The sequence below is a fragment of the Archocentrus centrarchus genome, chromosome 8 (genome assembly GCF_007364275.1).
Source record: "Archocentrus centrarchus isolate MPI-CPG fArcCen1 chromosome 8, fArcCen1, whole genome shotgun sequence".
Lineage (NCBI taxonomy): Eukaryota > Metazoa > Chordata > Actinopteri > Cichliformes > Cichlidae > Archocentrus > Archocentrus centrarchus.
Genome location: NC_044353.1, coordinates 2382772 through 2403228, shown reverse-complemented (window position 1 = coordinate 2403228; position 20457 = coordinate 2382772). Strand labels below are relative to the sequence as shown.

General features: G+C 45.9%; 1 protein-coding gene across 1 annotated transcript; it reads right to left on the bottom strand.

The window, feature by feature from the left end:
• Window positions 1-6552: 6552 nt before the first annotated feature.
• On the bottom strand, window positions 6553-11592 carry LOC115785079 (zinc finger and SCAN domain-containing protein 5B-like). Its single transcript, XM_030736531.1, has 2 exons — window positions 11278-11592; window positions 6553-10122 (listed from the first exon to the last, which is right to left on the bottom strand). Exons 1-2 carry the CDS (start codon window positions 11468-11470, stop codon window positions 9068-9070), a joined length of 1248 nt encoding a protein of 415 aa, XP_030592391.1. The 5' UTR covers window positions 11471-11592; the 3' UTR covers window positions 6553-9067.
• Between the last annotated feature and the right edge of the window lie 8865 nt (window positions 11593-20457).

Here is a 20457-nt window from a genome sequence, read left to right as displayed (position 1 = left end):
GTTTTAAAGGGGATCTATTGTGGTTTTTCTCTCATATACTTTTATAATGTTATAGTGCCGGATGAGTGGGGCACCCACTGTGGATGTTTTGGTTGTGTCTAAGAGAGATTATCCCTCAGGTGGCTTGGGAACACTCCTCCTGAGGGTGAGGGGGTTGGGAGAGGGAGGTGTGCGGATCTGTATATTTATAAAACGAGCTTCTAGTTTTAATCAGCATAACCTGAAACTAATGACTGAGCACATAAAGGCACCAGGAAGGTGTTCACAGTGCGTTTTCCCATAGACGTCTATATAACCTAAAGTCTTTTTATAATGACAGGAGTCGCCCTCTGCTGGCCATGAGAAAGAATGCAGCTTTAAGGACTTCATATTGACTTTTCAGACCTGGAAGTTACACTCACAATATGAGCGATTAGTCAAGCAGGTGCTTACATGTCGCAGGTATTATTGGGCAGTCAGTTAAGTAAGCCAGCTCCCAGATTCTGTATATAATGTCAGGCTGCACAGCTGATAGTCCAGTGCCTTCACTGAAAGGGCGCCATCCAGGCAGCCCCCTCGCCTAAACCATACGGAGTATTTCTAAAGTTGAATAACCGTCAGCTGTCCGTCTTCTCTCGATGTCTCGACTGGCTCCAGAGTGAAAGTTGTGCTGATGTCAGAGATGTAAAGCGAGCATGTGCCAGGCATCCTCCTAACAGAGACAACGTTTGTGTGAACGAACTGTTTTCTTCATCAGCCTCAACTAAAAGAAAGAAAGTCAAGAAAAAAATACCTTCACTCAAACGCCTGACCTCTCACTCTGAAACTACCTGCCCAGGTACTTAGCAGTACTTCTCTGTGTGTGGACACTGTTTCACTGCCCATTCATAACCACTTAAAAACCAATCAGATGCAGCATGAAGAAAACAGACGGGTGTATTTACTGTCTTTACTGACTGAACTTTTCTTGCTTTGTAAGAGACGGCATGTCTGAACTATTCTACATGAAAACATCATCAACATCTGCCCGTCTGCACTGCAGCTCTGACCACAGCCAGTTTCAGCCAGTTTGAGCTGGGGAGATGATGTCAGCACTTTGCTGAGATGTGAGAAAACAACGGTGGGAATGAGGCCGTCCTTATTCCTCTAAAAGTGTCAGAAGTTCACAGCAAACATGGCTGAAACTGAAAAAGCACCAGAGACGGACAGATGCTGATTACAAAACTTTGACCTGGTGCTGATCAGCTGACTGTGATCAGAGCACGAGGTCGCTGAGTCACGTGTCTCACAGTGAATTATCTTATAGAGTTTCTTCTTCTTCTTCTCACAAATGAGAATGTTTTATTATGCTCACATTGATAAAAGGATAATATGAAATAGTTCTGCCCTGCGACAGACTGGCGACCTGCCCAGGTTACCCCGCCTCTCCCCCTATGGCAGCTGGTATAGGCTCCACCTCGTGCCACCCTGAACTGGATAAGTGGAAGAAGATGGACGGATGGATGGATGGAAATAGTTCTAGAAAGTTCAAGGAGATGCAGCAGATGCTTCCTCACTGACATCAGCACAACTTTAGTTTTGGAGCAATTTTTCAACCAAGAATAAAATTAAATTATTGAATGTGTGAAATCAGCTGCAAACAGCGCAAATTTTAGCAGAAAGTAAAGCAAGTTCTGATTATGGGAAAATGTGATTGACTGTTCAAATACACTGACAGCACTTACCCTCCATCATTCGCTCAGAAGCTTTGCATGCTGCCCCTTGGCACGCTTCCAGGATGTGGCCAATCAGAAGAAAGTGGTCTTTAAGGGAGGGGGACCTTAAAGAGACAGGAGCTGGTTTCTGACAGGACTTTTAAAAACTGTGAATCATGCAAAGCTACTCTAAAGGTGTCGCAGGGTAAAAATGTAAAGCTGAGCGTAACATGATCACAGTAGGTCCCCTTTAACACTGACCTGCCTGCAGAGGGGCTCCAGCTGTGAGTCACACGGCTGGATGGGACGTTTACCGCAGGAACCAGGAGCGCCTGACATCATTTGCACATCTGTCGGGCACATTTAAAGACCTGAGCAGGCGCCACATAGAAACTGTGTAGGATATAATCTGAGTTTCCTTCATGTCATTGCTCTGATGAGTCATAACGCACGGATCACACTTCTATTGCACTCTCCAGTAAGACTGTGAAAAAACAAAATGCATCCTGTTGACTGATGATATCAATACAAGTGGTTCTTCCTTGTTGTTGCATGATGCAATATGTTGATATACTTCTTTATATCTCTATACTCCGTCTGCCTGTTTTCTAATTGAACTGAGACACGGTGAGACCTTCAGGGACGGCTCGTGTTCCAGACTCTCCTGTTTACGCTGTTGTTGGTCCTCTTTTATGCACGACTGAATGTACGAATGTGGCTTTCTATACGATATCGTTGTTTACACACTGATCTCGTGCTTTACAGGTGTTCTTACATTTCTATCAGGTGTTTTATGTACGATGCAACAATAAATTTGGAATGCAATGCAGATGTGAGAGTGAGCGTGGATCTGTTCTCATGCCGGGATGGTCCTCGGTGGCGTCACACTGCCCCCTGCAGCCTGAGAGCACAACAGCAGCTCCGCATCAAGAACTAAAGCTGCTGCTCATCAGCTGAGATTTCATAAAATCACACCTCCAGCACTCACATTTTTATAAATGGTTTCTACTTCTTATCGAAACAGTGTGAGAACTCATCAAAACTCCTTTTCTGAGTAAACTGTTGGGCAGATCCACGCCTGCAGCCTTAATACCGGCTTTTAGAAGCTCAGTAATATTTAATATATATACATGCATTTGTAATTTTACTTTCTGACTTGTAAACATTCAAAGCCGCTTCTGAAGTAGGGCTGCTTGATTATGGCAAAAATAATGATTACGATTTTTTTGGTCAATATTGACCAAAGAATTGAGAAAAGTGCATATTTATGAACTTTAATCATAATTTAAGTGACAAAACGAACTGAAATCAATTAATGTGAACTGAACTAAAGGACGCTGAGAGAATTTGGACTTTTATGGAGGGCTAAAACCAAAGGACGGAGATGTGCTCAAATACAAAAGAAAATATGACAATAATCTATCAATAATTTGTCTCAATCACCTTGTTTTAATAAATGATGGAAACCAAAATTGTAATTTCAATTAACAATAATTACAATTAACAGTGAACGCCTCGTCTGTACCTGTGAGCAAAGGAAGACACCTGGACTGTGATCTGCAGCTTAATTAAACGGTAGCGCTCATTTCATTGTCTGCCTTGTGCGCACGATGACAATGAGTTGAATCTAATTCCAGCAGGTGTGAACATGTGAGTCACATGTTCAGTTTTTAAGCGTTTTTGTTCTCCTGAGAGGACGTTCCTGCTGGACGAGCTCAGGAGGAATCAGGAAGACGGAGTTTGAGTTCTCAGAAGCTCTTTTTTTTTTTTTTTAGCACATTAGCATTTAGCTGACAAAACACGCTCACAGTTCAAAATGTTTACTTTACTGAACTTTTTAAAACTAATTAAGAGCAGAAATAGAGGTGGCCCACAAATAGCTGAAAAGTTAAGAGTTGTGTGTCTGTGGCTCTGTTGTTAGTGCCTGCGTTCATTTGCTAAATGAATCTGCTGTTAGCATTAGCTGCTGTCTGCGCACCTTTAAAATAACTCACCTGGAACTCACCTGTTCCCTCTCCTCTCATCAGTTCATTACATTTCTTAAATGAATGAGCCGAACGTCTGGTTGTAGGTAAATAAATCAACTTGAATTTATGTGTTCATTATCATTATATTCACAGATTTTAAGAACAGGTCTCTCAGGTGTCTCAACTAATTCAGTTATGAAAGGTTAGACAAACAAATAAAAAATGTACTCATTCCACATGAATTCCACATGAAAGGGGCGGGGCTGGCAGCATGTGACCAATCGATCAGTTCATGGGTCACATGACTTTTTTTCCACATAAAATGATCCCTGTGAGTGCCACCTACTCCAATCAAATGGTTATCAAACAAATCTATAAAGAACATAAAAAATATAACCAGTAAAAATGCAATATTGTAAGAAAGGACACGATTAACGCTGCAGGAAATCGTTAATCTGGTGATTTTGGCACAGAGCGGGAGAATAAAGATCTGAACTGCAGTGAATGAGTCTGAGTCGCTCTCAGTGCTGCTGCTCATTTCTGAGCTGATTCTGAGAGTTCAAACACTTTACAGCTTCCTGTCCCACAGCCTGATGGAGGAGACGAGGACACCTGAGATCAGAGTGAGGCTAATGTGACTGATGGAACAGGTACGACCAGGTACGACCAGGTACGACCAGAGGTACGACCAGGTACAAACAGGTACGACCAGGTACGACCAGGTACAAACAGGTACGACCAGGTACAAACAGGTACAAACAGGTACGACCAGGTACAAACAGGTACAAACAGGTACGACCAGGTACAAACAGGTACAAACAGGGACGACCAGGTACAAACAGGTACGACCAGGTACAAACAGGTACGACCAGGTACGACCAGGTACAAACAGGTACGACCAGGTACAAACAGGTACGACCAGGTACGACCAGGTACAAACAGGTACAAACAGGTACGACCAGGTACAAACAGGTACAAACAGGGACGACCAGGTACAAACAGGTACGACCAGGTACAAACAGGTACGACCAGGTACGACCAGGTACAAACAGGTACGACCAGGTACAAACAGGTACGACCAGGTACAAACAGGGACGAACAGGTGTTCTTGGTGCGAGTCTGTGTTTCCTGCAGAGATTCAGCAGCTGGTTAGAATCAAGCAGAACAACATTTAGACATTAAATCACCAAATGAACACACACACATTCAGAGACAATGTGACACACAGTTTGTGCTTCATTCAGTGGTTTTGGTAAAGTACGGCTCAACCAGCTGCTCATATAAGCGTGTTCCCCGGCAGAGCGTCTGCATCTCTGAGGACATGCTGAGAACCACAGACTCAGTGAATCATGGAGCTTCCTGCTGATTTTAAACTCTGAGCATCAGCTGCTGCTGACACGTTACTTTGTATCCTCTCAGCTGCAGAGTCGCTGCTGTTTCAGAGTAAAGATTAAAAACAGGATTCAAACACAGGCTCAGTCTGTGTGCAGATCTGATCTGAGGTCAGCAGGTACGGTGCAGGTGTCCTGTTTGAGGATCAGATATGAATGCTTACAGAACAATAAAAATGTTGCTGCCAACAGAAAAAATGAAGGAACAAAAGCTGCGTGTGAGAATCTGAGATTCTTCCTGATCCTCATCAGGGAAACACAAAACTCCCCGCAGAGGTCCGAGGGATCTTCCAGGAATGGTGATGCTATTTTCTGGAGATCTGATTGGTCAGTAGGCGGCGATATCATACCTGCTGCTCTCTGAGTAGCATAAGTTCCCATGGTGATTCACCCTGGTAGGAAGTGAGCATCCTTCATAGCACAGAAAGCTCAGAGTTAACCCTGGATGAGCCAAAGTCCTGCAGGCTGCAGCATGGTGACGTTCCAGGTAAAGAGCTGAACCTGAAGTTATCAGAGCTGAGTCTGTGTGAGTGACTCAGGCCGAGCGAGTGGGTTTGCTGTGGGAAGTGTTCTCACCTTCCATACAGCGTGGAGACGAGCTGAGGCTGACATGCTGCCCGTTTCATAATCTCAGCAGTTACTGTAAGCCTTCACCAAAGCCTCATCCATCAGCCTGCAAACACCTCCACCTGCACAACTTCCTGCGAGCTGCAGGTAAACGCATTGGACAGGTGTCGAGGTGGCAGCTCAGCACGCTCACCTGTCAGACACACACAGGTGTTATCTGCTGAGGTGCACACACTCACTGAGTTATTATGAAGTCTAACGATCTCCAGCAGACAGGCGGCTAAAAGACATTTTTATCAGGATTTAGAGGCTGATTCTGTCCATCATAATTCTGCTGTGGGAGGCAGTGATGACAGGAAATGCTTCCCACAGCAGAAACCTGCAGCAGGTCACTGATAGCTTCATCCTTTCTCTTCTTAAAGCGTGCTAAGAGAGGAGACGGGAGCTCCTTTTAAAGGTTCCTGGAGGTACCAAGTGTACGTGATGATCAGAGATCAGCAGGTACAAAACCATCTACTGACCAATCAGATCTCTGGAAAATGAAGCTCCCTCAGAGCTCAGAAGCGTTTGTGTTTATGTGATGAGCGTCAGGAAGAAATACAGATCCTTAGAGGAACGTTAGTCCTTCCCCTGCTTTAAACACTTTATTGTTCCATAAATGCTAGTTTCAGGTTTTTAAACAGTGCACCTGTTTGTACTCATGACATCATGTTTCTGATCCTCCGTCTGTGAGCAGCTGATTTTTCCTCTTTCCTTTCAGAGTTAAACAGCTCTGCAGCTGTGCACACACACACACACACACACACACACGCACACACACACACACACACACACACACACACACACACACACACACACACACGCACGCACACACGCACACACACACGCACACACACACACACACACACACACACACACACACGCACACACACACGCACACACACACACACACGCACACACACACACGCACACACACACACACACACACACACACACACACGCACGCACAGCCAGCTGACCTGTCCCTGTCCCTGGTTGGTCAGACACTGCAGACTCCGCCCCTTTCACAGTGACATTGATGGGCTTATGTACTGAGCTGATGCCTACCTTCGTGTGACCTCTCAGCCTGACTGACCTGTCAATCACCGGCTGTTAACCAGTGAACGTGCAGTTTCACAGTCAGACCCGCCCCTCACTCACCACGCCCACTTTCAAAACATTAAGATGGAGAAAAAGCTGATCATGGTGCTGATGTCATGGATCTATGTCCATCTGTTATACTGGATCTGCTCGGTGCTCACAGTGAGGTCACCATGTTTACCTGCTCGTCAGTGCATACTGCCCTCTGGTTTCATATTTGTGCAGTGCATACATACCCTGTTACATCCTAATAGCACCTATAACACCTCATCACTGATTGGCTCCTGTGTTCCTCTGTGACCTAACTGAAGTCACCTGTCATCTTTCCTTCACTGCCTCCCACTGGTTTCACCCTCAGTTCATTAAACCAAAAACTGTATCCACAGGTCAGCAGTTCATTCAAAGTAAAATAATCCTTTAACCACCAGAGCACCACATGACATCAGCTCTATACCTCTGACCTTCCTGTACAGGTACATAAACAGCCATACCTGCACTTTATTAAAGAATTCCTTCCTTATAATCCAATTATTCTTTTTTAAAACTGCTTCCAGTGTTGGAGATGAGCCCGAGACTCAGAGCTGGAAATTCAGCAAAACACTGAGCTGCCTAAAAGGTGGAGGTGTACCTAATAAACTGGCAGCTCAGTGAGCTGCTCAGGAAGTGCCTCGTGGTGCTTTCAGCAGACGACATCAAAGCAGGCAGACACGATCGACTGATAACAGACGCATATATTTGTGAGGAGAAACAGAAGAAACTTTGACCTGATGAAAGCAAAAACCAAACAGAGTGCAGAGCAGGAAGTGACTGAGGGCAAATAAATAGATAAATAATCACGTCCGTGTAGCTGCCTTTAAACACCATCGAGTCCTGTTAGAAAAAGACGCTCGTCAGGAGGAGGAGGAGGAGACAGGAGTCTGTTTTCTTCGTCCTCTGCAGCTACCCGTGCACGTCGAACGCCCACGTCTTCACACGTCGGCCTGCAGCGTCTCACTTTCCCGTTAGAGTTTCTGCTGCAGCCTCGCTCTCATCACACCTACAGACACAAAACCACCTTTCTGCAGCTAATTTACATCCTCTGCTCTGATTGGTTCATCGCTTTCTGACCAGCCGGTTTCCACCCACCGCTGCTCTTTCTTCATGAATCAATAATGCTTCTGCTCGCAGCGGGGATGCACCGATTCGACTTTTTAACGATAAACCGGCTTCAGGTATTCAACCCAGTCCCAGAGTCAGTTTCCTCACTGGGATGAAGACACTGAATCGTTCTTATGTGCAGGATAACATCACGTGTCACTTTTCCTTAAATCTACAGGAGCTGAAATGGACATTTCACAGTTTGTGAGCTTCTCCTTCTCAGGACCAAAGACCGACTTCTTCCACTGATCCAGGAGCAGTTTGTTGGCAGTCTGAGCATGTTCAGGCTCAGCATGATGGAGCTCCATGTCACAAAACAGAACATCATCAAATTAACATTTTGGATGTGGGAAACTCGACCACATCTTAATCTGTTCCAGAATCTGTGATCAGTGCCTAAGAAGCAGAAGCCCACAAACAGTGAGGAGCCTGGAGCTCCATCAGTCAGGATCACGAGCAGAAGCTGAGATCCAGCATGAAAACAGAGGAAATGCTGACGCTTAAATACATTTATTTGCCAATAACAGTTTTTGAAACTCCTCAAATGCCTCTGAGTGTTCTTCATGAGATCACAGAAATGTGTAAAAATAATCTGAGTAAAAACTGATTTGGTAAAATCATTAAATTTGCACCATTAAAAACCTTCAGGCTGACTTCACGTCTCTGCTGCCTCCTGAGATGGCTCTTAAAAAAGAGATTTTAAATCTCAATGAGCCTCTGTGAGGGTCAGCTGAACTTAGTTTTGCTAACTTGGTCAAATAAACTCCAAAAACAACCAGCGCATAAATAAAAAAGAATCATAAATATGTTATTCACCTGACTTGTTGTCAGCGGTCTGATTCAGGCTCAGTGTGGGAGTCTTTCCTGCTGACCAATGTTACACACTTTTACACACACAGAAATGAAATTAAATCTGTGGGTGCGTCAGTACGAAAGACCACCGATCCTTCTCCGTGAGCACCCTCCCTGCTGACGAGAACAAACAGAGCACCTGAAACGGTTTCGGGATCGACAGACATTTGTCTAAAATATCGGATCGGTGCATCCCGACAAAGCACATCACAGTGACACCAAGAGTCATACTTCCAGCTTTAATTTGAGGACTCTGATTGGCTGTTGTTTTGAAGCCTTTCTGGCTGATCCTTCAGCTCATTCCAGTGAATCCAAACTGCATCTGTCCTGAAGCGCCCAATCAGGCGTTAGTCACGAAGCACATGTCCTTCTTCATGTGAATCTGCAGGCCGCTGGCGCTGGTGAAGGTCTTGGCGCACTGGGCGCAGCGGTACGGTTTCTCTCCCGAGTGCGTGCGTTTGTGCTTCTTCATGGTGTCGCCGTCGCTGAAGGTGCGGCAGCAGAACGGGCAGCTGTACGGCCGCTCGCCCGTGTGGATGCGCAGGTGCCGCCGCAGGTTTCCTCTCTGGCTGAAACTCTTGGAGCAGAAGGTGCAGCGGTGTGGCCGCTCGCCCGTGTGCGTGCGCAGGTGGCGCCGTAAGTCGGCTGACTGCGCAAAGGACTTGCAGCACCAATCGCAGGCGTAGGTCTTCCTCTTCTGCTCCAGGTGGATGCGGAGGCTGGCGGCCTGGCCGAACGCCTCGCCGCAGCGTGGGCAGCGATGCACGAGTTCAGGTATGAAAGCAGAGGCTGTGCCGTCTGCAGGCGGCGGCTTCTCCTGAGAGGACTTCCTGTTCTTCTGAGCTTCCTGCCTTTCTGCACCCACCACCACCGCCGCCCTCTCTGCATCCACCCTGCTCCGGAACTCTTCGGCCGCAATGTGAGCAGCACCGGTCAAAGAGTCCGTGTGACCTTCAGGCTCGCTCACACTGTACTCTTCAGGTTCAGCTTTGATGAGTGCAGGGGGCGGAGCCCGGGGCTCCTCCCTGACCACCTGAGGAACTTCAATGTGAATTTTGGGGGCTGAAGCGGAGGGAAGATTCAGGGAGGAGTGCAAGGTAATGGGTGAAGCTTTCCCAAACACTTCCTGTAGACGGTCAGCCTTCAGCGCCGGGTCCCGCGGCTCCACAGTCTTCGTGTCCACTGGTAGGTGGACTGGCCCCGGTGATGGGTCGCTGTGGACCGCCAGCAGCTGCACAGACACTACCTGCTCATGGGTCGTCGGCTTGACCGCTTTAGGCGGCGGCTGTCGGGGTGGGTTCGGGCCGGAGTCTGGCTCCTCAGAGCGGGACCTCCGCTCAGGCTCACCGGGCTGCCGATCAGGAGCTGCCAAACCGAGACTGGACCTGGTAGACTCTGAAACAGAGAAACCGAACAGTTAATGCAGCAGAACATCTGACCAGCAGGATGGGCATCATCAGAAGGATCAGAGTGGAAATATCTAAAGGTACCAGATGTTCTATTTAACCGATGGAGATTGTGGATTAAACACAATGAAAGATTTTCTGTAGGTTCTGTATAAAACACAGACTTCATCATTTCCATATTTCTTCTTGGACTCTCCTTCAGCAGCTTTGCATGATTCACCGTTCAAAATAATCTCTTTATGCTACACTGTCCCCTCTTTTATTACATGTCTGAAATTAATCTTTTTGCTCCTCTTCCTTTAAAATCAGCTTTCTTATGATTGGTTGCTCCTCATACACAAAAAGTGGGTGGGGCTTCTATCCCTGAGATGCCCATATTAGGATATCCCCTTCTGGCTCACAGGAATACTTGGTACATACACCGACCTCGTTATCTAAAATATGAAATACAACAGGAAATAAAGGAAGACAGAATAGATCCATTTCAAGTGTCACCATCAGCCAGTTATTCACGTCATTAATTGGGCTGAGACATTTTAATTGGTTACTGAATGTAACCAGCCCCTTTGGTTGTAACTGTCTGGTTTTTATGCAAATCCTTTGACAGTTACTGTAATATACTGTAAATATGTGCGGAATTCCCCTTTAACAGAAACTCGAATGACCGAAAGTCCTTCAGACTTCCTGAAAGTCAGCCCCCCCCCCGCTGCGACTTCACGTCAGGCTCCTCATGCCAAAGTCCATGTAATAATCTGACAATTAAATCCTCAGCTGAGTTCAGCTTTTAAACAGAGGGATAAATTAAATAAACTGTGCGTAAATAAACTTTAAGTGATGTTACGGCATAAATAAAACTGAATGACAGCATACATCATCTGACTCTCTTTAGGATCGAGGGCAAAGAGGAACTGACAGCAAAATGATTAAAGAAAGTCACGTCTGCCGTAAAATGCAGATAAAATCAGACGTTTTAAATGATGCCGAATATACAAGTCAGACCTTATCAACACATACAGACTTTAAAATCTGCCGCTAAGCCCGAATTACACGTTAAAACCGCGTATTTAATTTAAACAGGCGGATTTTCAGCGCAGGTCTGAACGCGGGTTCTCTAACGGAGCTAGCCGGCTAGCTCGGCCCTTACTCAGCCACTCGGTCCCGGCCTCCAGCAGCAGGATGTCCCGCAGCTGCCTCCGCAGGCTCTCGTTCTCTCGCTTGGCTCTGGCGGTCTCCTCCCGGTACTCGGCCACCGTGTCCTCCACCACGTCCAAGATTTCCTTCACCACCACCGACAGCCGCTCCGTCAGGTAGGCGTTCAGCAGCTGCAGCTTGGTCATTTTGATGCTGGGACCTCCAACAGCTGCATCCACACCGGAAACAGGGCGAGACAACAACAAACCTGACAGGAAACGCTCCTGCTGAGCCCCGCTCCTTCAAAATGAAAGCATCAGTCTGCATCCACAGCCTGCTAATCAGTGACATCCAAATAAAATCCCAGAATCGGTGTTGCCAGATCTCGCGACAGAAACAAGCAACCAGCTCTATGAAAACAAGCCCAAAAGAAGCCCAACTGGCAACCCACAACACTGTGTAAAACTGAGGCCGCTTTTAAACTATAGCAGTATAGCTCACTTCTTTGTTTTGTCTCATTGTGTTTTGGAGCAGTCAAACCCATGGTTCTTAGCCTCATAGAAGAGAAGGGTGCAGTTTTTTTTTTGTTTTTGTGTGTGTGTGTGTGTGTGTGTGTGTGTGTGTGTGTGTGTGCGCGCGCTTCTCTGTATTAGCATGTTGAATTAAATCAGCACGGTGAGCACATTTTTCACAAATCTGCAGAATGCCTTTGGTATGTCTCCCATTAGGACCGCAGCTACTTTCAGAGGTGAATGCGGTTTTAGCCGGGGGGGGGGCAGGAGGAGGGGAGGTGAAGGAGCACAGGGGTGCCTAATCAGCGCCGTTCCTCTGTTATTGATCATATCACATGCACAGCTGTTAAATACAGAAAATGCGACTAGAGAAATAATTTCGTCGCATCGTTTTGGCGCCCCCCTCATATGAGGCGCCCCTAAACATTGCATATAGTGCATACCCACTTTTAGCGCCTCTGTCTCCCACCTGAGCTCGGATCCATTCTGTAAGTGCACTCTCTTTATCACACTCTTTATTATTATTTTTTTCTATATTTCCCCACTTACTGGAGCTCATTGCTGCCTCCTCACTCTGGGCTGTTATCAGTGTTTGTTTGGGTGTACGCCGCTCAACTTGGGCAGGAAACGGGGGCTTGGAAGGGACAAACTACCTACCGCTCGTCTTTTGTTTTATTATAGGGCGCCGAGAGATAATCAAGGAGTTTCACTCGGAAAGAAAGTCAAGCCCAAATAAACAACTCCACGTTCAAAAACAAGCCCAAAAAAAACCGCGACCCACGAGATTTGCAAGCGACTTCAGAAAAAAACAAGCCCAAAGTCGCTTATAATAAGCGGACATGGCAACACTGCCCAGAATTTCAGTGTGCACCAAAACTGGAGCTCCGCCTTCTTGGACGGTCTGTTAGACCAATGAAGTCACAGCAGCCGTGTGATTGGTCAGATAATTGCATTAAAAAGGCTCTAAAAGGCTCCAACAGCACAGCAACAGTCCACAGGTCCAGTTCAAGGACTCCAGTTAGCTGAGGTGAAGCCTAGCAGACAGCTAGCAGCTACAGCCGCCTGTGTCCATCTGTCAGTCAAAGAGGCCACGCCCCTAATAATGCAAACTTTAAGCCGACAGGTGAGTTATAGAACACACACACACACACACACACACACCTGTACAGCTGTTATGAAGGGGTAGTTTCTGTATCAGCTGTAAACATGTTTATTTCTGCTGGAAAGTTTTAACATGGGAGTCTATGGGGACTGACTCAGTCACATGTCACATAATTTGGTACAAAAGTTTAATAATAATAATAAAAAAAAAGTTTGCATAAAGGCAAGTTTGCTCAAAATACCCAGATGTGTTCTTGCTCCGCCTCTTCTATGGAGTATGCATTGGTGGTCATAGACATATATAGGTATATACCATGGTATATACCTATATATGTCTATGTTGGTGGTGATTTGTGTAGACGTGGTGCAGCCAAGTATCCCAGAATGCATTTCAAATGAACACTGTGAATAAATTTTAAATATTACGCTCCTGTGACACAAAACAAACTTTTAGGTGTTTTCAGGATGTAGCTGTGTAAGCATTAAATATCTGCTCAGTTTATCAAGATATTCCTTGATTGCAAAAGTGCTCCGACGTTTTCGGAGAGGTTCGCTCCGCTGCTCTAACAGCAGCCGCCCGCTCGCCGGGCCGGATGAGGCTCGCTATACGGGGGGCGAACGCCCGACTGCCGGCACATCGTTTTCAAAACTCGCAGCGCCATGTTGATGCTGTTCATGGAGATCGTGAAGACTGATGACAAGCCTGCTCCAGAAATGATCAAATTATATGTTTTTAAGTGTTAATATTTATTTGACTGTATTCTAAACATCTGTCTGTTGTAAGTGTTCTGGAATAGAAATAACTTGATTTTAACATCTGACCTGTTTTTGTTGAGTCAGCAGCAGAGCTGTGTATACATGTAAAATGTTTTTATTCAGGGATGAAGTTTTAAAGCCAAACAGTCGGTAAATTTAAGCTGGAGGCGACAGAAACGCTGGAGCTGAGCTGTGATGTCATCAAGTCCACTGGTGTTCCAACTTGGGAAGTTCATACTTTTCAAGTCTGCAAATTTATACTTGTGTACTTGAGTTTTGAGAATCGGCCATGGACTTTATACCAGCTTCCTGAAGCTGCTCACTGCTGTTCATTGGAGCGGTGCAGCCACCAAATTACTCAGGATAAGCTAGTTCTCCTGTGCAAGGAGGCAGAGGTCTATATGTCCATAAAATCCACCGTAATTTTAATCAGATTTTAAAGCTCAAATTCCAGGAAATTAAAAGCCTGTCTACAAAGACCTGATCAGTGGTTACTTGATTTTGGTCTCTTATTCTGAAAGAACTCAAAGGAAGGTGTGTGTTAGCATGAGTGCCTTTAACGGCTTTAAGTGCAGCGCCACACTATGACCACCAGAGGGCGGGAGACGCACATGATTCTGAGAGTCAGGACAACCTGAGTCCCAGTTCTTTCAAAATAAGAGTCAACAACCCTGACAAATTATTCAAAGAAAAAAAAAAACTCCTGCAGGAACGCTTGAATCAGATGGAGGATTAATTTAATCAGTTTGGACTCCTCAAACATCGTGTGTGTTACTGTGGGGAGGATGTGGACTGCTGTCAGTCAGCAGAAACACAGTTAACAAGGATAACCTAAAATCTTCCAAAATAAGAGAATTATTGCAGACCTACATGGCTCTGAATAAACAGAGATTAACTGTCAGTAAAAAAAAAAGTTCACATGCAGTACTGTGCAATAGTCTTGAGCCACTCTTCATTCTTTATATTTTGCCAGAAACAAGCAAATATGGAAATACAGAGTATAAGGCAACAATTCTGTGACCACATTTATTCCTCATCACAGCCTGAAAATGGTCAGACACAAGGAGGGAAGCTGAACCAGCTCTGCTCTTCATCACTTCCTGTCTATAGCTCCTGTTCCAGTGCTGCATGTCATTAACTTCTGTCTTTGCGCTCCTGTAGTCTGTGTTCTCTCCCTCTGCTCTCCTTCGTCTCCTCTCCTTCCCCTCTCTTTCCTCGCTGCCCCTCCCTGATCCAGGACCTGCTGGGTCCTGTTTAAAGGGAGTTCTTCCTTCCCACTGTTGCCAGGTGCTGCTCACAAAGGATCATCTGACTGTTGAGGTTGTCACTCTAATATTGCATGTTGAGGTGACTGTTGTTGTGATTTGGTGCTATGGTATCAGTGGAATTGGCAGCTGGCACATCTGGAGTGGCTCCATCAGAGCTGAAAGGTGTCTCCAGGTTTCAGAGCAGCATGTGCTCCCATCCAGAGACTCTCCTTCAGGAAGGCCTTCGTATTTCAGCAGGACGATGCTGAACTGCATCCTGCAGCTATTCCAGCAGCACGGCTTCATCGGAGAAGAGTCCGGGTGCTGAACCGGCCTGCAGTCCTGACCTTTGACCAGCTGAGAACATCTGGAGCATCAGGAACCCAAAAACAGGACAAAGCACTGCTGAGCAGCTGGAAGCCTCTATCAGACAGAACGTCCAAAGTCCAGCAGCTGCTCTCCTCAGTTCCAGATGTTTACAGACAGCAGAGGGGATGCTGCACAGCTGGAGACATGGACCCGTGACAGCTTTAGAGACGTGTTGATGCCATCAGCACATCTGTTTCTGGTTTTTGCTGTTTTATTTACATTTTACACAGCTGGGTTTGTTTGGAGCTAAACAGTGTTCCTGATGCTTCTGTGGTATTCCACCATTAGACAGCTTTACCTCTATCCTGCCTTTAGAGAACCAGCCCACACTGTGGGCTGAGTTTTATTTGGGGCTCACTTTACTGAATGTGTCATTCCAACTTTGGACTTTGGTGATTTTATGATCTTCAGGTAAGAGTTTCTGGCAGCAGCACCTGTATTTTGTGCCCTGAACTGATTCTAGATCTGGTGGAAAACAGACACTGACCTCCCTGAAGAGGGTTGAGAGCAACTCTAGCTTCATCCCATTCATGGTTCAGTCATTAGGCTTTTATTTTGAAAGCTTTGTCTGAAGGTGCTTTAAGCCTGAGCCAGCTTGATACTGAAGTAAGATGGAGAGGAAGGCAGCTACCACACACACACACACACACACACACACACACACACACACACACACACACACACACACACACACACACACACACATTCTTAAAGGGCCCCTCCCTTCCCTTTCACTTCTTGCAGTGGAGCAGACGGAGCTGCTGCAGCGACTCTCTGCATCACAAATCAAACACATCCGACTGAGAGGAAGCTGAAGGAGCCACAGCATCATCTTTTAAAAAGATCTAACAGGTTCTGTCATATAAAGCAGCGTCCTGTCTTGATTTATTTCAGCTCTCAGTTCCCGTCGCTCTCATCAGTGGATCTGTGCCTACTGTTCCTCCTGCAGAGACATGATGAACCTCACCCTACAGCTTCCTGTGCTGGACTAGGACCAGGTGAGCACCCCGCGAAAAATCTTTCACTTTCACACGTTGGGTGATCAGAACATGTGCCTCCGCCTCGGTGGGTGTGTCGGCTGCATCGCACCTCAGTTTGGATTTTTCATTTTCTTTGTCTGCCTGTGATGAAGATGAAGAAGATTTTGGTGCATTCACACAAAGTGTGTGTGTGTGTGTGTGTGTGTGTGTGTGGCATGCTCATGCTCATGCGTGTGTTAATTATGTATAAAATATGGCTGCAGTCGAGCTGCCTCGCAGGATTTGATTGAAGCTGTTGGGGTATTTTCTGGAAGCAGGAGCAGGTCGGTGTCCTCTGAGCCGATCACAGGATGAGACTCACACTCGAGCTTGTTGTCATGCTCACGTATCTGGTTTTGTTCAGCCAGCAGCTCAGACTGACAAAATGTTTCATTTCCAAAAACCTGAAAGAAAGAAGAGCAGCAAAAACACACGAGAAGATTTAATCTGCAAAAATATGTTTCTGTTCAGTTTTTCTGTTTTTTCTGCCTCGTTTAGTGTGAAATCAGACAAACTCTCTCTGCCTGTTTGAAACAGTGAAATAGAGATTTTCAAATTAAACTGCCTAAAAAAGAGAGGATTATTATTTTGAAAGTCTGCCATTAAAGATGTTTAATGTTTCCCCTCTGACTGACCGCACGGGTTTGAGTGCCTTCGTTACTGAGAGGGTTCAGACAAAGTCAGGAGGCCTGATGGGAGTAAAGGCTGCTGGGCGACAGTAACAGGGCGGCTCCGCGTGAAAAAAAACGAGGCCGAAGCAGGAAGACGATTTTTTTGAGTTCTGAAAAACAAAACAAAGATTTTAGTTTGAGTTTCAGGAAACCTCCAAAGGAAGCAGATGAACCTGGACTGCTCACACCGAGCTCTCTGGGTCTCCTGCTCTGATGTTCTCTGGGTTTGTAGACTCCATATGAAACATGGATGTGATGTCACTGTGATGTCACCTGCAGGTGATCTTCGCCATCTCAGTGTTTTGAACATGGAGGTAAAGAGCGAGGGCCTTTTCAGGCAAGCCGAGTCACAGAGCTTATAATCCATAGGGGGCGCTCGCGAGCTCCTTCAGAATGAATGGGCCCTGTGGAGCTGCAGAACAGAAATGGTGGGGGGGGGGGGGGGGGGTATCTTTAAGCAAAGAGGTGACACTCAGGGTTTCCTCTGAGAAACCTTCTGTGCAGATTAAAAACGTAGTGATGCAGGTTTTTGCATTTCAGTGTTTCTGCTGAAGGCTTTTACATTTGTTCCAAACAGGCAGACAGGCGGAGATTAACCAGACTGGGGGGCGGGGGGGGGGGGTGTTTCTACCCCCCAGCTGTCACCAGGGACCTGCTGGTGACAGCTGGGGGTTTAGGAAGTTCTGGATGGATTTGCAGGTTTATGACCTGATCGATGAGCCTTTGGTGTCGATCGGGAATCTCCCTGTATTATAATAATAATCATTAAAAAGCCCCAAACTGGTTTCTAAGTGAATGATTCATGGCTCTGAAACCCCTCCAGCCTCCAACTGTGGAGTTTTCTCATCCTTTAAAAGTGGAGCTGATTCATGTTGTGTGTGTGTGTGTGTGTGTGTGTGTGTGTGTGTGTGTGTGTGTGTGTGTGTGTGTGTGTGTGTGTGTGTGTGTGTGTGTGTGTGTGTGTGTGTGTGTGTGTGTATGTAAATCAGCTGATATGAGGATGGTGTGAACCTGAGGGTGAGACGGGCTCTCAAACTGCTGTGATCCTTTTAGAGCCTCTTCTGCTCCACTGACGCCTCACAGCCAAAGTCCAGAGAGTTCAGACTCTCTGAGTGAGCGTGTTTCAGACTGAAGCTTTTTGAGGTTTTCCCTCAGCTTTTAGTTACTGAGCAAATCAAACAATGGAGCGGCCATTATCCCGGACTTAATAAAAGGCTTCTGTCACGTCAGTACATCAGCTAACCGACGGTCTGACCGCAGCGGCATGAAATAAACATCAGCAGAGCTCCGAGTCATTACGCCGCCGCCGCAGCAGATCTAAAAACAACAGACTGATGGCTTTAATGGTCGTCTCTTCCTGCTGCTGTTCCCTCTGGAGCGTCCGGCTCTAATCCTGCCGCACGCTGACAGAACGAAGGCGGCAGCAGGTTAATTGATGGGGGAGTCGTGGTTTAGACCCCAGCCCCCTTTAAGGACCCTTCATTCTGCAGCCAATGAGAGCAAAAGGGGAAATATGAATGAGTCCCTAAACTTTGACACAACAGTAAAATCTCACAGTGTACAGCTGCTAATTAGTGGCTTTTAATGAATAATAAATCATTCAGGAATCCTTCATGAGAGGCGTACTGTGCTAGCACTTCAGTCCTCTGAAGCAGCGCATGCTGCACGTTTGAAGAAACCAATAAATTATTATGAATTCAAGTTAATTTCTTATTACAGCAGCAAGTTTGGCTGCTCAGAGTTCAATTTGTGCAGTTTGATTTACAGCAAGAAGGCAAATAAATCCAAAATGGAACAGCTGATATTTATCAGGGAGACCTACAGACTGTACGTAAAAGATGGACAGAGCAGAGGCCGGCACAACACGGTCCAGAGGTCCAGTTCAGGGTCTTCAGTTAGCTGAAGTGAAGCCTAGCAGGCAGCTAGCAGCTATAGCTGAGGCTTATCTGAACTGGACCCGTGGGCCGTGTTTGTGCTGTTGCAGCATTTTGGTGCATTTTTAATGCAATTATCTGACCAATAATATGGCTGCTGTGGCTTCATTGGACTAACAGACCATCCAAGAAGGCAGAGCTCCAGTTTTGATGACATGCTAGGATTGTATTTGAACTTTACTGAGCACTGATTAGCAGTTATCCATTTCTTTCTCCATCATATTTCATTTTCAAATGCCTCATAGATGCACAAATTCAGGATAAAACTGGTGGTTTCTATGCAACAAAAAACTCAAGGTTTGCTCTAACCTCATCATAAATCCATTAAAAAGTTCATTAAAAGTTAATGTGCACATTTCTTTTATATTAAACTGAACCTCCCTCCTGAGTTAAACAACAAAAGAAAACAACCTGCGTATTAATATCTCTGAATGATTAAAAAATGGGAAGAAAGAGGAAAACATGCCTCTGCTCTGTGCTCATCTCTAAGTACTGAATGCATCAGAGACTTGGGAGGATTTTAAGTGTTTTGCAGAAGTATCCGGTGACTGGCATCAAATGACACTGATGCTGCTAAACGGTCGCACTGCAGCTTCGTGCAGCGCTGTAAGAACACACTCTGCTTTAGTCAGCGAAGCAGCGCTGCAGCGTCGGGTCCTCGGGGAGGGGGCCGAGTGATCGATGCAGTCCTGGCAGTCATTACAACAGCGAGCTTGTAAGTGCTGCGACAGAGCTTTCTCCCAGACCTGCTCTTTAGGAAGCAGCTCATCCTCCAGGCATCGCTCGGATCGATGAGTCTGTGTGATTGATCTGATAAGATTACTGCTGATCACACAGCAGATCACAGTGACACTCAGAGGCTGAGCAGCGAACTGGACTCAGGAGGAAACACAGGACAAGTGTTTAAGTATCACAAAGTCAGAGAAATGACCATAAATTATGCCATTTCCATTTTTCTGTCTTTACATCATAAACTTATTTTTGTCAGAATGACTTTAAATATGCAATTTCAGCACACCAATGAAGCCAAACGCTCCACAACTTTTAGGATAAATAAAGCTCATCTCATCAGATGTTGGCATTGTGTTCATGCAGATCAGTGGTGCAGTCAGACCATCGCTGATCAAGCAAGAAGAATCCTCCAGATTTCTGTAATAATTGCATTCAGTGCTGTGTCATTTTTTAATGTTCAAGCAACACTTTGAAGACGTTTATCTGTGAGTGAAATCTGTCTCATTTGATTCACGGTGAACAAACGTTGTGGTTCTGCTGTCGTGATGCTCGTACTACGATCTCAAACACAGAAACAGTCACGAGCTCGACCACACGTTGTGTGGCTAATGTTAGCTCACAGGCTAACACAGGCAAATTACTAAATCCTCTCTGAAGCCATGTCAGTGTTAGCTTTTCATCTTCATGTGGAGTTTGTGTTGGAGTCTTCACTCATTGGTTTCCTTGTGTCAGTGGAGGACGTCACCATGGTGGCCTGCTGGTCCTCGAACTCCACTTTCCTTTAGTTTTATGTGGGCGGTGCTCAGACTGCACATCAAACTCAATGTAGGCCACCTGTTAGAGGGAGCAGCA